The sequence below is a fragment of the Taurulus bubalis genome (genome assembly GCF_910589615.1).
Source record: "Taurulus bubalis genome assembly, chromosome: 13".
Taxonomy (NCBI): Eukaryota; Metazoa; Chordata; class Actinopteri; order Perciformes; family Cottidae; genus Taurulus; species Taurulus bubalis.
The window spans coordinates 19,813,510-19,830,923 of NC_136601.1; the positions used below are offsets into that span (position 1 = coordinate 19,813,510).

Genomic DNA, 17,414 nt, shown 5'->3' on the forward strand with positions numbered 1-17,414 from the left:
CACAAGAACATTCATTGTTAAGAAGCGAGTGCAAATGTCGGACCACTGCGCGCACACACAAGCTACGGCAATGCAAACTCTGCAAACCGACTTTTCTCACTACCGGCTCAGCTCCTCTTCAAGAAATAAAATATTGCCCTTTGCCAGTTAAATATGAAGACGTCTATGCCGGGCGGTCGGCCTTTCATGAGCCCGTGTGGAGGAATGCATGCTTGAAAGAAGAAAAAAAAAAAAGAGGAAAAAAAAAAAAGTGTTTTTTAAATTGGCTCCAGAAAACATGTGTTGTGTGTCTGTGTGTGTGTGAGATACAGATAGCAGGCAGTAAGAAGAACAAAGTGGATGCAATTAGACTGGAGGAATGCCCTTTATGCCCTTCATGGCTTCACCGTGCTCCACCGGTTCGCTTCACCTCGTGAAACCACGAAACCCCTCTCGAGCCCGTTTCAGCTTCCCCACAGTCAAGCGACACATAGGAGCGGCACCGGGGCTCTCTTTCAGGCCGTGTTGTGGAAAAGGATGGGCTTGACCATGCCCGAGAGGATCTTGGGCACGTGGACGCTGACGATCTCGGAGATCATCTCGGGGAAGTTGACGCGCGTCTGCAGGGACTGAGCTTGGAGGAACAGATCGTAGGTGAACTGGTGCAGCTTCCTCACGATCTGAGAGCAAAAAGCAAAAAGGAGAGAGAGATAGAGAGAGAGAGGTTATTAGCGGACGTTTGTGCAAAGTTGGGGCGGGGGAAACAAAAGAAAAAAAGAACAAAACCTGCGAATTAAAGAGGAAACGACATCCAAACCCGTCTTTTGACGCGAGCTTTAGGAGGCGATTTAAAAAGATGGCACTCATTGCGACGCTCTAAGCCCCACAGGCAGGGTAAAGCCGAAAGGTAAAGACTTGATCAACTCCGGTTTTCTGCCTAAGGGGCCCTGCCAGACGGTCCCTGGCGGCCCTCTAGCTCGTGCGCCGATAGAAGATCAGAGATGCGAATGGGACGCTGACAAAGCTGAGCCCTTAAGAGTAAATCCACAGTGAGAGACGCGCGGCTGAAGCTGCTTGCAGCTCGGCTCTTTGGGAGGAAACTTTCCAGCTCCTCTGGTCACGCCCCACCTACTGATGTCACGGAGGATTTTTTTTTTAACCTAGATAATTCTTACAATTAGTATTAAAAGTTTTAGTGGCACAAAAGGAGGAAAAGCAGTCGATCTACACCCTCTAGTGGTCACATCCCCACCAGATCATATCTCCATTGACAATGTTTCAAAAATGATTTCAAATCCCTGTAAGCACGGTCTTGGGAATAACAAACGGGTCTCAAACGATGCTTTCTTTCCGGGTTTACTGACTTTGTTGGTCTCGGCTACATCTGTGCATGAAATAGGGTGAACAAAATGATACTGTGAATGGATGATGAAAAACATTAATTGTGACCCTTTATTTAACACATATGAAGGCATATAGTCGCCATAAATTAGACTGGGAGCTTTTAGTTTAAAAAAAGGGTTAATTTTACCAGACGTTTTGAATGCAGTTTAGAAAAAATTCTAATTTTCTTTTTTTATAGGAACGGTAATATAACATGTACAAAATATGTCACGAACTCCTTATAACTTTAGGCTTTTTAAAAAAAACTTTACCATCAGACACACAAGTTTGTAAAGTTTTAATTTTCTCCAGCAGATGAAGAACAGACGAGTCAATTATTAATACTCTCATTCTCAAAGCCAAAACTTGGTTAATCTTTCGCTTTTTTATTGCTTTAGTTTGCTCAGAATTTGTATTTGGACAAATACAACTCTGTCCCTCCCTATTCAAAGTAATCATTTCCGAGATGGAGCATGTTGTAGAGCTCTCCATCTCCGACTCGTTTTAAAGCAGCATTTTATTTCCTGGTGCACGTCAGCGTATTTGCATCTGCAGATATAATCTGCTTTGATTGCTGCTGCTGCTGCTGCTGCTGCTATGTTTCCTGTCAATGCGGTATATAGGTTAGCATGGGAGTGCAGTCCGCCAGCACTAAATGATATTGACTGGCTCTCGATGTAGGGTGCTCTGCATCGTGGACATCACGTGTGGCAGTTCCTTCTGGGGCTCTACAGTTATTCTTGATGTAGCAATGCCACCAGCAGAGGGTGACTCATCATGTTCCGTCCTGATATGCAGAGAAGGTAAAGCAGTCACATGACCCTTTGGTATGCGTTTAACCCCGGTGGGTGGCTGGGGATTTGTGCACAAACCGGAGGTGTACCCCAGGTTGAGACGGAATTACGGTAGTCGGGATGTGTCGGTGGCTGAAATAGACATTGCTACTCCCATTTGAAATGTAATAACTGATAGCCTGGAGTCAACCAGCCGTGAAATGACAAACAAAGTCTTTATGCGGTCTAGTAAGTTCAAAAGTTTAGCGCAGTATTGTTTTGGGTCAAATTAGATCTGGTGCACTTTGTACCATTTCCCTTCTAGAGGAACTGTTAAGTGACGCCGACTGAAGTCCCGTTTATGCAACGGTTCACAAAGTTTTCATATATGATGCCGGATTGTGTCCATTACCGACTGGAGGGAGTCCAGCAGCTGCGTGAGCTGAAACAGTCGGTGCGTGCGGGTGGTCTCTCCGCAGTGACTGGCCAAACGGTCCAGCTCCTTGATGTAGGAGGTCCGCAGTTCATCAAAACAACGCTGGTTCTTCAGGCCCTCCACTGGCACTGTGAGCACAAAAGCCAGCACACAACAATAACTCTCCCAGACTTTATCCACCCCATCAATTCTCTGAAGCAAGGATGAACTCTATTCAAGTCATATTTCACTCGCAGAGTTGACATTCAACTTATTATTTCGGACGTGTTTTCCCCCGGGCGGACTCACTGATGCTGAAGAGGACCAGGGCCTTCATGCAGAGGAACTCCTCCTGAGTGACCTTCAGCATGCAGAACCTCTGGGAGAGCAGCTTCATCCTCACACAGTGTTCATACATACTGGACACTTGCATCCGCTGGCTGTGAGGAGGAGGAGGAGGGGAAAAAAGAAAGAGGAAAAAACACAGTGAGAGCAGAAGTAGGAGCACCGGGTGCGACATAAGGAGGAGAGAGGGTCAGGCAGAGAGAAATATAGAAAGGACGAAGACAATTAATGGAGGCAGAAGTGAAAAAGAGGAAAAGGCTGCAGAGGTTAGAAGAAATGAGTGAGGTGGATAATGGAAAAGGGGAACGACGAAGAGGCAGAGAAAAATGAGGGTCAGCAACGAGGGCAGGCGTATCCATTACCATGCGGGTCTTAGGCAGCCCAATAGTGACAGAGGTCGAATTCAGACGGAATAAGTGTTTTGCTAATGCTGCGCGAAACACCAGCCGAGTGAAAGCTGCTCTGAAGGCCCGTGGCCGGCTTCAGCATTCAGAGCAGCATCCTCCTTCAACACAGAAAACAATTTACTGATAAGAGGCGGTGGACGTGTTATTTGTGTATATCAAGTGCGGACGATTTGCTCTTATGTTAAGTTGTTCTTGTTATTTTTAAGTACAAATAAAAAAACAGCAGTTGAGGTGTCAGAAACATTTCTTTTATTTTTCTTTTTTTTATAAAGAGGCTGGAAGAGGTGGCGGCGCGAACTGAAACTCGTCAATGTAATGGAAAAAGGAAATGACTCAATGCCGTGGCAGTTCTTGGAAACTGATGTCGGCTTCGTGAAGATGAAACGGAATAAATCATCTGAGGTGATCCCTCTGCGGCCACGTCTACACATCAGGCACGAGGGAAATGGTAGAAGCAGAACACAGTCGTTTACCGCCTCGCCTTGAACAACACGCCGTTCATCGTGTGATTTAAAAAAACTAAAAAAACAACAGCGAAGCTCGTATTCCGCTGTGCCTTTCCTTCCAATCGCGGTGACAGGTGATATATATCTCACGATACTCCAACAAACCAGATGTCACAACAAAACTTTCTTCGTTTGAGAAACGGGGGTTGGGAGGGGACTTCTTTGTGCAAAATGAGTGTTTTCCGTGACTTACTCATTGAAAACCAGGTCTGGAGCGAAGTACAGCATGGAGCTGTTAGTGAGCGTGTAGGACCTCCAGCCCAAAGCGAACACCATCACCCCCATCCAGGACAGCTGAATCACTGACATCTGGTCATCTACGTGCATTTCACGGAAACCTATTGAAAAACACTTATTTAAATAAAAATAAAAACATCTGAAAATGGTGAAATAACACTTTCAAACACAAGTGGGTTTAGTAGATGCAAAGTCTTCAGGCTAATAACAGGAATAATAATAAATGTTGATACATGGTGGGCCTTTTCCAGCCTGCCGCTCTTGGCTTGAATGAGAACATATCCCCCTCTAGTGGTGGATACACGAACAGGGATCGGCTGCTCAAAATGGAGAAGTTTAACTGGCATACAACCCTGGCATTGCCTCATATCTCTGGAGCAAGAGGTGGAGGCCTTGTACAATGACAACAGATATTAGATCAGACATTAGACTTTTTTCCCCTGGTGCCTGCAGAGCTCGTCTGTGAACTTAACTGCAATAAAAACTTAATTTCACTTTATACACGAGATGTGACCTTTCACTATAACCCACGCGAAGAATTTAGGAGCAGTGGGCTGATGTGAAGCTACGTTAAGTGCATTGTCTCGCTCGAGGACAGCAGGAGCCGGGGATCAAACCGCCAGCCTCATGATTAAAAGGACTGCTCGATCTCGACCCTCTGATCCCACGGCCACCATCAAGTGACTGAGTGGACTCTCGGTGTTCTCCAATCTGTAGCTCAACACGACATGTCTGACCTTGTCGGGTGTTTGTTTTTTTTCTACTGCAATGCACATGGCTTGTCAGGCGCTAGGCAGAACACTGAAACATTTCAGGACATTTCGGCCTCGTGCAGCAGGCGGCCACACCCACACGCGGCACGCACCTCGACCCGGACTAGTTTACCTGGTATCGCTTTGGCCCAGCGCACCACGGTTACCAGCTGCCTCTCCCCCAGCTCATTGAGGCTGGTGAGCAGGGACACGGGGCTGTCCGGCTGCGCGTGGTCGTGTCCCGCGTTGACCACGGCCGGCTCGATGGCCTGCAGGACGCTGAGCAGGGAGAGGCATGAGCGCACCGTCGGGGGGATGCAGAAAGCCAGGTCCTGGGACGCTGCTCGAGACACAAGGGGGGGGAAATGTCATCACATGTTTTACGGAAGGTGTTCAGCATCGAGTTAGCGCGGCGCTCACAACGACCCTCACTTGGAGCCCTGACGACTAAGCTTCCTGGCTCCAAGAGGACGTCTCTCTTCCCGGGCCCTTGCTCCTCCTCTCCGCTCCTCGGCTGTCCAGTTCCCTTCAGCCTGCGACCTAGAACCACAGACGACACAGGCGTGGGAGAAGGCATGAGGGCAAAAAAGGTGATAAGAGGCTTCCATTTCCAAGTTGTTTTGTCTGATTTATTACACAATAGATAGCTGGAGAAATCTGGGAAAAGAAACGGGAAGGAATTGACTGAAGCTGTTCCTTATCGTAACCAATGTGGCAAGGGTCTCTCGACAGTGGCCACTGGCCGAGAAAATGCTATTTTGGCCTTTGCAGAAATGGATTTGTTACATTGTATTTAAGCTAGAACATTTGATTGGTGTGCTCTGATCCAATGCATGAAAGGTATTCAACCGGTCTGAGCTCACTTCCCAAACACGTGCCACACATACTTTCCTCTCAGCCCCCTCACTCCCTCCCTCACTAAATCGTTGGCCTCTCACCTTTCAGGCTCATGCCCGACATGAAGCATCTCTTCAAACGGCACGAGGCGCAGTTTTTCCTCCTCAGCTTGTCGATGGTGCAGTCGTTCCGGCTGGCACACAGGTGGTTCTGCTTACCTGGTGGTACAGAAAAAGGTTGAAGGGAGAGAGCTCAACAATGCCTCGGCCTTCACTCAAAAGCAGAGATATGTGGGTGTTGACTGATAACGAGTGAATCGACCTCATCATGTCAGGTCACTGTGTCCTGCTTGCATGGACGGGTGGGCGTAAGAAATTAATCAGCGTAATGAGCAATTGTGTGTGCGTGTGTGTGTGTGTGTGTGTGTCAGACCCACCTGCAGCGGCCCGCTTGAAGAATACTTTGCAGCTCCCGCAGGTGACAGCTCCATAGTGACAACCGGAGGCATCGTCCCCGCATACCTGGCACACTCTCCTGTCCGACAGGTACACACCTGGGAACAAATCCTCATGCCTGGACGTACACACACACACATTTATTGGCTTTTTCCTAAAGGATTCGAAAGTGGGCACAGATAAGGCTCAGTCATAAATGTCAGAATGAACAATGGGACGGAAGCTTGGAAATCACCACACCCCAGAGGGCGTGAGGGCTTGTAAATCCCGACATCCCCAGAGGGCCTGTTATGACATTTGGGGAACTAATTCCCTAAATCCGATCCACTTACAGTAGTAAGGGATTTCCCTGTTCCAGGGTTGAGTATACAATAACAAAGTAAGTGATCTAAGACACGGGCACACCTGTAATTAAAGAACTGTGGCGTTGGCCGGCCGTTTCCAGAAGTGGAAAAACAGGACGGCGTCTTTCATTCCAGGCACAGAGCAGGTGCCGTATCTCTTGTTTATAGTGACACTGGTGTATTACGTGGTATTAGTGGAAAGTTAGGGATAGAGTGAACTTTGATGCTGAAATGCAACTTGGCCAAGGCCGCCGGAGAGCACATGTGGCTGTTTGGGGGACAAATCATTGAATGCTGAGACGCAGCTGCCTCTGCAGCTGGACTAGGTTTTGGCATGGCGAATGGGGGGATACACAATATCAGATTTAGTGCCTGTTGATTCATTTGCCTTGTGGCAAAGTGCAGCAATCCTCTGTAGTAACATCAAGATATAAGTACAAGAAGAACATGAAGGACAGGGGGAGCGTTAAAGTAAGATAATGGATTCAATGAAGTATTACATTCTAAAGACTTTTAAAAAAAAGAAGGGATATTGTAAAGGTAGATTTGGTAGACTTGGTAGACTAAAGCACGCATCACTTCACACCAAGTTCAGCTGCATTTGTTCTTTATTACTGATTAAAGAAATGTCGGACTAAAATGAGTGGAAGGAAAGAGTGCAGCTCTTAACAGCACTGCGCTGCTGACTTGGTGCCAAATCAGAGCTAATCATTAAAATGCGTTTTTATTTATTTAATACGTATATTATTATTTTTACCTCAAACTGCGATCCGAGCAATCCATCCACACCGATGGCTCGGTCTTGATGGCGGACAAAGTGAGCTGCTCCTGGGGAATCGCACTTTGGTAACTTTCCACTTGGCCGTAGCCGTGTGCCACCGCCGCCGCGCGCGCGCCGCCTTTACCCCCCTGCTCACCCTTGCTGTACCACACGCAGTGGCATTCCCGTCGGGATCCGAGAGAACCTTGCTCGCAATTACAGTATTTACACAACAAATCATGTCCGCCGGATCCGCCTCTCTCTGGCTCGGACCGGCTGCTGTACGTGCGCCACACGCCCGGCGGGTCTCTGTACGGGTTCGGTCCGGCTGAGTACGCGGAGTACGGTCTCAACGGGAAGAGCTCGTCCACCTGAGGGTGCGCGGGCAGCTCCGCCGCGGGGCTCATGAACAAGTTGGACTCCTTGCAGACGTATCTGGATATGACCGAGTCGCGCGTCTCGCCCTGCGCGCCGTCCATGTCGCCCGACCGGAGCAGCTCCATGCAGCTCACCTGCTGAATGCCGTGGCACGCGTCTCCAAAGTCGTCCCCGCGTCTTCCTCCTAACTCCTGCACCCTGCGGGAGCTGCTCTCCACCGCGGGGGCAAATTCTGCGAAGGCGGCGCCGCCGCCGCCGCCGCCGCCGCAGCACGGGTGCATGCTGTTGGGCGGAGAAGACATAGAGTCCAGACCAAGGGACACCGACACCGCCTTGCTGAGCTCGGCCGTGGTCGCGCGCGCACAGGTGTCCGCGTGGTTAAGCCGCTCGCGCTCGTTCATGATTAGAGAGTTGGACGTCTCCTCCAAGTCTGACAAGCTCAGGCGAAAGGCCATCTCTGGCTCGCGTAGAGACAGTTTTACAGCCGCGCGCTGGTTGCACACGGTGAACAAATCAAACAACACCCACCCCGACGAGTCTCCGGCCGTATACGCTTCAGCGGATATGAGAATCAGAGCTGTCGACGACATAGGTTGAATTCAGGAAAGGGACGTCCCGTCGACCTGCTCCGCGAATGAAGGGCCGGCTAACTTTTCTCTCTACTCCTCAAAGTAACCGGTGTCACTGCCTGTTGCGCCAACGGGAGGAAAACACTCACAAGTAACGGTTTGAACTCTGTAACTTGACTTTGTACTCTGGCATATTGACGAGTCTCGCGAGAACATCCAGCTGAATTAAAAGAAATAAGAGACTCAGCAACACACTCTGGCAGCTGCCATGTCCGCGCAGGACTGTGGTCGTTCCAGTTCATTTGGGACTTAAACAATACTTACGTTGGGCTGTCTGGGCTTCTTTGTGTCCGGTGGCTGAATCCACAAAACATGGCAGTAATTGCGGTTTTGATAAAGTACACATTGTCCTGTACACTAATTGACTTTTAAAAGAAACTAATTTATATTTATCTAGGCTTTTGTTATCTAGTTATCAACAGGCAGTGATGGGACTTTGTATTAATTTTTTTATACAGGCTGCCTCAGTGGCAATGTCCCTTTTTTAATTGTCTGTCTATTTATATTTGATGGACAGACCTCTATTTGAGGTTAATAATGAATTTCATTTGATTGCCACTTTTAAACAGTTTGCCTTGTTAGACACAGCTCACGTGGACAAACGGCACACGGTGTTTCTGTGTGTATTTTATTTCTGCAGGGATAAAAACATTTTAATGATCTTAATTAAATGGCATCTCTCTCACGAATCAATGTGGATAACATGTTCTTTAGTCGGCATTGCACGCATTTGTAATATGATTTACAAGGACAACAGCAAACCTCTTCATAAATGACAGCATGGATGACATTTCAGGTGTTTTTCTTTTTGTTCCTATGTAACTGGAATGTGTTTTCAACAGTTGGCACCTGTTTCCAGATGAAATGGCATTACAATCATGGACATTAAAAGGCGGCAACAGTATAATGTGCCTTCCCCAGTTATGTCAGGTTCATTTTCTACCTATGCAATAATCTGCACCTACATGCTTCTAAAATCTCTCCACTCGTCCTATTTCATCATCTATCCTCATCCTGCCTTCAGTCGGGCGACAGCAGCCCTTCTCACATGGACTCAAATTCATCAATGCGTTGTTTGGTGTTGCCTTGGCGAATCTGTCGCAGGGTCTTGTATTTGTCGCGGCCCGCCTTCACATTCTCAGCATGGATCAGGTCATTTGGGGTCTTTTTGCTCTCGTCTACAGCTCTAGCCAGCTCAGTACTTAGGAACTGAAAGAGAACACAAAACCACATTGAATAAGATTCTCTTTCCTCCGAATCTTAAGGAGACCATTCAGACGTCTTGCCCCTCTCCCATCACCCCGTGTGCTCCACTCAATCCCCTTCTGAAAACACGGCATTGTGCATAGTTATTAAGTCCAGTTTTGTGTTGAGTCCTCTGTGCAGTGCCATATCTTGTTTGGGCTGTGAGATAGAGAGCGTTGTTATTTCATTCACTTCAGGCATGGGTCTGGATGCGATTTGCGACAGGAATGAAACCAAAAGAATGATAATGTTCCTGCGACAATGTTTTATTATGCACAGAGCACTTAGTTCTAGGTAAAACACATATTTTGGTGGCAATTAAGCTGCCATATTTACAGAGTTGAAACCTCTATATGACTGTATCAACAAGGGCAACACAGAGAGTGTACCAAAACACTTTAAAAATCTCACAGCAACAACAAAAATGTGAATAGCAAACCACAAACTCTGTGAGGCGCACAAGGAAAAGGCAACAGACACGCAACTGGGTAATATTAAGCACATGTCGCCCCACACATCTTCTTAAGCCTCATGGGTTTGACATGAAACAGTCACTTAAGAATTACCATAAAAAACAGCTGTGAAGAATGGAAGTCAGTGCTCCAGACATTCTCCATAAACAAGACCAAGAGTCTTCTGCTAGCGGCTCTGAAGCTTTACTTGGGCACTTGGGCTTTGAGCTAAATGCTCGTGTCAGCACACTGCCATGCTCACAGCGACAATGCAATCGGGATGTTTAGCAGGTAATATTCATCAGGTTAATATCGCCAGTTAGCATGCCAACATTTGCCAATCAGGACTAAACATAATGTGTGGCCGAGGGCATGGGAATTCACTTTTTTTTTTTTGCACGTATTTATTTCTAAACCAACAAATATATATATATATATATATATATATATATATATATATATATATATATATATATATATACACACACACACACACACACACACACACACACACACACACACACACACACACACACACACACACTTCAACCTGTGCAATATTAATACACTGTTCATAATAATAGTTATATATATATATATATATATATATATATATATATATATATATATATATAATTCAGTACTGTTGTTTTTTACTGTTTTATTACTGTTTTTACCATTTATTATTTATATTACCTGTACTTAATTTCACTATGTCTCACTATGTCTTTACCCTGTTTGCTGCTGTAATCCTGCAAATTTCCCCACTGCGGGACTAATAATGGATAATAATCTAATATATCTATTATATATATATATATATATATATATATATATATATATATATATATATATATATATATATATATATATATATAAAGTCAGGTGATGACCAAAGCCAGTGGGACTCATCCTCTGAGAACCATGAATGCCGGCAGTAAATTTCATGGCAATCCATCCAGCAGTCGTTCAGAAGTTTTGGTCCAACATTGCCATAGAGCCACACACTCTCAAAAGCTCCAGGACAGCCCTGGGACTGCTAATCTCTATCTGACCATGACCTCTGACCCCGACGGTGAACAAGGGAACAGCAAATGCAGGAAATCTAAAAACATTCACTGAGCCTTACCTTGAGGTTTGTCTGCAGCCGCTGGTTCTTCTGGGCCTCCGTTACTCGTTCCTCCTCGCTGCGATCTCGGACCGTGCCTGGAGAGGTCAGCTCGGCGCTGGCCTCGGCGCTGCTCTCGTCCGTCTCGTCGTGCTCGTGCATGGGAGGGTGGACTGAATCCTGGAGGTGGACACCCATGAGTTTAGTCTTCAGCTCCTCTTTGGTTCGCTCCAAATCCGCTTCTACCACCGCCGCCTGTCAACACACATAGATGGCATTGAAGAGCTGTGGTTGGATATTAAAGTGCAAGTAGCCTTTTTAGATCTTTTTTTGTTCTTCAGTCAATCCTTTTCAATTATATCTTAACCTTTTCAAGGTCACTAATGAAGGGAGAATCTCCCAAATATGTTGTCCTCTATGACTCAATCGGTTTCTTAGCATTGCGTGCATCAGTCTCGTTGGTGAAATAATGTGAATAAGGAGATTTGCGTGTACTTTGGCCCAATCTTTTTTTTTTGCGAAATTTGAATATACAGTTAATAAAAAAGTTTGAACCAACTAGGGCATCACATGGCTGAGCCTCGCTATCCGTGATAATGAAGTGACACCCATTAAGTTCATATGATCACAATCTTGAAACTCTGATATACTCCGTGGTCGCCGCCTTTTCTACTTTACCCGGGCCCAAAGCTCAGAAGTGTCAGACATCCCTTTTTGCTCATGTTTGATTCATCCTTTATCTCTCTCTCTCTCGTGGTTCTTTCATTAATTCTCACCCTTTCCTGCCATCTATTCGCCTCCTCGTCCTTTTTCTTCTTGGCGTCTTCCAGCTGGGAGATCTTAGAGGTAAGCTCTGCCAGCTCAGTGGCCTATACACACGCGCACACAAATGGGAAGAGAGTTAAGAGTGCTCCTGATCTGAGGTCATTGTGCTCTGTTTGCAAGTGCTTGTGTGTGTTAGAGAGAACATGTGTGTGTGTCTGTATGTGTGTGTCTGTGCGTGCACTTATGTGTTATGTGGCCTTTCTTTTCAATCGGCTAAAAGTAGGAATAATTGGAAGTATACTCTCAAGCTGAATTTGAGAATAATTTGAAGACATCAATAGCTTGTTTCCATCTTTAAGGTGGTATTGATCAATAGATGTAAATATATCATGAGTCTTTGATCATGGAAATAAAGTAATTAGAATGATCACTTTCCAGCAGTTTCTTTTCTCAACTTTTATGGTTGTGAAGGAATCCGCCTTATAATTTAATCGATTTAAGTGGAATTGAATTAAACCCAGTAATGCAGGTGTGTTTTTTTTACCAGACTTTCCTGGCTCTTGATCTGGTTTTCAGACTGGTACAGCAGGGCTGCTTTAGCTTCCACTGCAGCTCTGCGGTCCTTGTCCAGCCGCTCAGCTTCCTCTTGAGCAATTGTCCTCTCCTTCTCTAACTCAAGAGCCCTGCGAGTCTGCTCCTCCAGCTCTGAAACACAATGGCACCCGTGCGCACACACAAAAAAAAATATCATCCTACACATATACCCAGATAGGCCCACACATAGCGTACGCTTCACAGAGATCAAATCTGTCAATGTACTGTGCGGTTCTTTTGATATTTTTAAACAGGTACAAAACACATAAAACTGAAGTTTGAGAAACATTTGTATTCAGAAAGTTGTCAGACCGTCTTGAGCTCTCTTTGTCTGCTCTTCTATCTGTCTCAATCTCTCCATCAGCTCCATGGTCTCACGAGCAATCTTCTCTGTTTCCTTCTCTGCATTTTCTCGCTTTTTTTTCTCACTCTCGAGCAGAGCCCTGACAGGAGAATTGTGCATAAATACACATCTGAAAAAAAGACCTCGATCCCCTGACAGTTCTTTCTTAAAGCAAAGAGAACACACTGTAAACTGTAAAAAAAGAAATGAAAAAAGCCTTCTTTATGTCCTCTTTCCTCACCTCTCCATCTGCCTCTTGTTCTTCTCCTCCCTGGCCTGGGCCTTCATCTGCTGCACCTCGATGGTGTCAGGTTTACGTCTGCGCATGTACAGGTCGTGATTCCCCATGCACAATGCCAAGATACGTTTATTGATGCGAAGACGGGGTACGTAGAAAACAAAGTCCTTTAACACAGAAAGAAAATCAGCATGCAGGGATCTATGACACACAGTCAGATCTGTTTTACAGTTAAGAATGGGTTTATGTCCTGACGGGTTGGTTGTGTTTGGGAGGATTAAGTACATTTTTCTCAACAATTGGCTTTCTGGAGCAGAAAAATTCAAGTCTGAGGCCAAATTCCTCTTTGTGAGTGAGATCAAGGAGCAGCTGCTGTCATTAAACTACTTGTTGTAATTTATGCGCTTGCAAAAATGGCAATTTCATCAGTAACGAGGATATGAGATTCTCTCACATCTCCTGTTCATAGTCGCAGCAAACAAATATGAATAGGCATATCTCTGAGGAAGGACTTGAAGGATAGTTGTGAAAACTGTTTCATGAACATTGCTAATGCTAAAACAATGAGTACTAAGAAGGAGCAGCCGTTTAATCCCATCCACATACATGCATGGTTTTGAGTTTGGCTAAAATAAGCTCACAGATCAACATACTTGCACAAAGTCTGACTTTAGGTATGCAGAAAGAAATGTCCCACTAACTAAACATTTCACATCACGAGACGCCTCATAGCTGCTGCAGATGAATCGCTCTCGATAATGTTGTGGTTCTTTTGCCTACCGGAGCTTTCTTGTCGATTGGTTTGATGAGAAACTTCTTGTCATTGAAGGAAATGTTTCTGATCTCACTCCAAGGGAAGCCGATCTTTGGGGTCATCCTGTGAAATATTGGCATGGTTTTACCACATTAGTTAACAGAGAGTGCCATGTTCTTTGCACACAGTTGAAACATAATTATGACACTGAGGAGAAAACGCAAGTTTTGCTGTGTTAGCATGCAAAACGTACCATTTTAAAATATAAACAACATAAACCTGCTTTTTAATTACTGTGTTTCCTTTTGGTTCAGTTTGGAACGAATCACAAGCATTAATGTCCTCTTTCAGGAAAGTTTAATTTTGATGTGGGGGGATCTCGAAGGGATCGCCAAAATCATTAGGATCCATCCTCTGGGGACCATGGATATCTGTATCACTTTTTTGTCACCGTCTATTCAATAATCATTGCGATATTTAAAAAAGAAAAAAAAGGAAGGGAAAAAGTCAACTTCATTGTGATGCTAGATGGAAGGTCAGGGGGTCAAGTCAGTACATAGTTGTCCTCTGGGGACCATGAATGCAGTATAAACAACAAGAGACATTTTGAAAATGCAGCCTACTTGTCCTTCTTGTCATAGATGTTCAGCCCCAGTGCGTCCACCCCCAGCCACAGCTCGGATCCTTTCTTGTTCTTGATGTTAAAGTAGTTGACCCCGTACATCTCCAGATCCTGGGCTATCTTGAGGTATTCCACCATGGCGTCTTCTCTGTGGTGTGGAGCAGTTTAATGAGCGACAGAACACCTGCTTACAAAAACAAATGCATGAATGTCTTTTTTTCCAATACGACTGCAGTACCTCAGCAGTCCCTTGTGCTCTTGATGCCACACCTTGATTCTTTCTTCCCACTGATTTTTATTCAGCTTGTGCTGCTCCAAAACCCTGGTTTTGATCAGTAAAGAAGACACACCGGTTAGAATACAGATGGCTGAAACTGGAATGAAGTGGAACTTTGGTGAACACTCGTAACCATAGGACTCAGTGCCTTTGTGGCAGCAGCTTCTCTCTTGCGAGGTATCCCGAGACGTGATAGTCTTTCCGGTAGTCTCCTTGCTTGACCTGGACCGCATACGAGGCCAGGAGCACCGCGGTCTCAGGTGGACAGTAGATGTCATCGTTTAGGATGCATTCTTTGACCTAAAACACAGAAAAAAAGACTGAAAGGTCTGCTTTAACGCACAAATACCCAAATGTTTTATGATGAGAGAGAACCCATATGTGTTCTCATATGTTAATTTAATGCGCCTGGACCTCTTTTTGTGTGCATGTCCCCATCAACCCCACAAGGATTGATGGGATCTGCATGAGTCATCATGGAACCAACAAACACTGGTCATTAAGACGTTTTACTGCTATGTTTTGATCGAGAAGCCTGATTTATTTTTGCACTTGCATAAGCCTTAAATGCCTTCTGATATCCACTTTGTCCAGATTCCTAATGTGTGTTTAATTGATTCTTATTGTTGCTTAAATATGAATCTTGCGCTCTTGTTAGCATACATCAATAGTACATGTGTGGGTCTGGCTCCTTCTCATTCTCCAAAAGTACAATCAAATTGAATCAAATCCAAATGTTTCCTGGTCACAAATATATCCCTTAATAAAAACAATATGCGTGTACTCATTTCCGACCTGCAGAAAGAAGAGGCGCTGTGTTGCCTCCTGGATCAGTTCATCCGTGACATCCTCAGGGTAAAACTTGGCCCTGAACTTAACCAACAATGGGTTGTCTCTCTTCACATCTTGAGCCGTCACCTGGGATGAGCATCCCACAGCAGAGGGATGCCGGAATGAAGAGATACATACTAATTAGTCTCAATGGGCCAAAACCATAAGCAGGATTACATCTTCCTTTACATCCAGATGTCGGGGGAGTCGAAGTTATGCTGTCAAGGGATGTACAGTTCACAAACAGTTGTTCTCCTCACCCTCTTGTTCAGCTTGAGCCAGGTGGAGAAGCCTTTGCTGTCCTGGTACTGGAGGCCAAAGAACCAGGTCTCCCTCAGCCCGATCGTCTTGACTATCTAAACGTGACAAAAAGTAACACAATTACACACTTTGCCTCTTCAAAGCACCTGCTTGATTGTAATGCACATTGTACCTGGTCAAAGAGCTGTTTGCCAGTGGTGCTGGGCAGGATGGCAAACTCCAGCTCAGCATCCATGGTTGTAACGCGGACATTGATCTGCCAGAGAAAACACTCACACTAAGCCAGAGGAGGAAACAGATCCCTGCTGCTCATTCATCAAGTGTGCCACTGGAGGAGCATCAAGGAGCATGCAGAACAACATCAGCTGGGTTTAAAAAGAAAAGAAAAAAATAAAGCACTACCAATTCTGTGATAATTGTGTTTGTTCTTCTGACACAATGCTACATTTCTTGGCTCTTTGACAGAATAATGACCAAAAAGAGTATTCCTTACATTCTTCTGTTCAACCAGGAGCATCCAATCGCAAGAGGTTGGTGGGGACTACAATCAAAAGATGAAGCCCACAGTATATTTTAGACTCAGCTGAGAACATGGGGTTCAGTCCATGATGCATGAGGATTAACGACGGGGTAAAAACAATGACACCCATTTAGCGTCAGTCTGGAATGTTGGTATAAAACCACATACACATATCTGCAGTTGTTGAGACTTGTACAACAGGAGAAACAAAAGCAGAATAGAGGAGAAGTGGATGCTTAGAACTCATAATAAACTATGTTGAGATCAGTTAAACAAAGCAGACTTTCATGAGTGCCTCTAACAAGCATAATAATAATAGAAACAATGATGTAAAACTGCTGTAAGCCTTGCTGATCATCGTTTGGAGACTGCGTCAGTGCATATTTATGAACACAGGAAAAGAATGCTTAGCTTTGGTTTTGTTTATCTAGATAATGTGACGAGACACATTAAATCCAGGAACAACAAACACCACCAATAAGAAACATCTGGAAGCTGGGCATGATATCGTCTCATGTAGTCTGATAAGAATTCTCTCAATACCTCCTGGTAGCTTGTAAATAACAAAGCAGGTTCACAAACTCCAGTTAAAACTCTACAGTTACAACACAACTACTGCACAGATGAAACACAAAGGTAAATTAAGTTATTATAAAATTGAAGGGTAGCTACTTACAGTTGACATTTGGATTTTTTTAATCTGTAGCCGAAACCCTTCTTCAGAGAGGTGCTTGTCGTAGCCTTTTCTCTGCGGAGTCATATGAAACTGCTTGCAATACCGACCAGGATTATTACTGAATGAGAATGGACCATTGTATTGCTCCCAAGTAGGCTACTTCTCTCGAGTTAATCCAGTGGCAGCCTGGGGCCCACATGTTTTGAGAGAGGCAGCCTCCATCTACTTTGGAGACTTTTCCTCTTAAATTGATTTGATTTTTCGACTGAGAATCATTTATTTACAACCTAGGCATGATCTTCATCTCCCAAACCTATTTACAGAGGTACACCAATTAGGCGTGGGCCTAACTCAGCACCTGGTGTTCCAGTTGCAGTGATGGCGCCAGCACACTCTGCTTATCTAATAATCTGTTGAGTTAATGTTTTAAGCGCAAGTTATGGCATACAGTGATTTTAGAGTTTAGTGTGGTGTTCGGTTTGTAGGCCTGTCGCTAACTGCTCAACAGCAGAGTGTGATATAGCTCAC

General features: G+C 45.0%; 2 protein-coding genes across 3 annotated transcripts; both read right to left on the bottom strand.

Annotated features, from left to right (window-relative positions):
• Positions 1-235: 235 nt before the first annotated feature.
• LOC306746003 (progesterone receptor-like) lies at positions 236-8,026 on the bottom strand (the record flags this gene model as incomplete). Its single annotated transcript, XM_079228868.1, has 9 exons — positions 236-659; positions 2,548-2,699; positions 2,860-2,990; positions 4,002-4,146; positions 4,931-5,137; positions 5,230-5,337; positions 5,736-5,852; positions 6,071-6,207; positions 7,191-8,026. 9 exons carry the CDS (start codon positions 8,024-8,026, stop codon positions 495-497), a joined length of 1,998 nt encoding a protein of 665 aa, XP_079084994.1. The 3' UTR covers positions 236-494.
• A 1,218-nt stretch (positions 8,027-9,244) lies between these two features.
• Positions 9,245-16,970, bottom strand: LOC306745702 (moesin-like; the record flags this gene model as incomplete). 2 transcript variants are annotated; one of them, XM_079228538.1, is made up of 15 exons in its annotated part: positions 9,245-9,409; positions 11,027-11,260; positions 11,782-11,874; positions 12,315-12,475; positions 12,677-12,807; positions 12,949-13,112; positions 13,726-13,822; positions 14,323-14,469; positions 14,560-14,643; positions 14,747-14,898; positions 15,394-15,516; positions 15,690-15,785; positions 15,863-15,946; positions 16,184-16,231; positions 16,887-16,970. In XM_079228538.1, the coding sequence occupies 15 exons, from the start codon at positions 16,968-16,970 to the stop codon at positions 9,245-9,247; spliced, it is 1,863 nt and encodes a 620-aa protein (XP_079084664.1). The 2 variants fall into 2 exon arrangements, with proteins under 2 accessions (XP_079084664.1, XP_079084665.1); XM_079228539.1 differs by lacking the exon at positions 16,184-16,231.
• Positions 16,971-17,414: the final 444 nt, after the last annotated feature.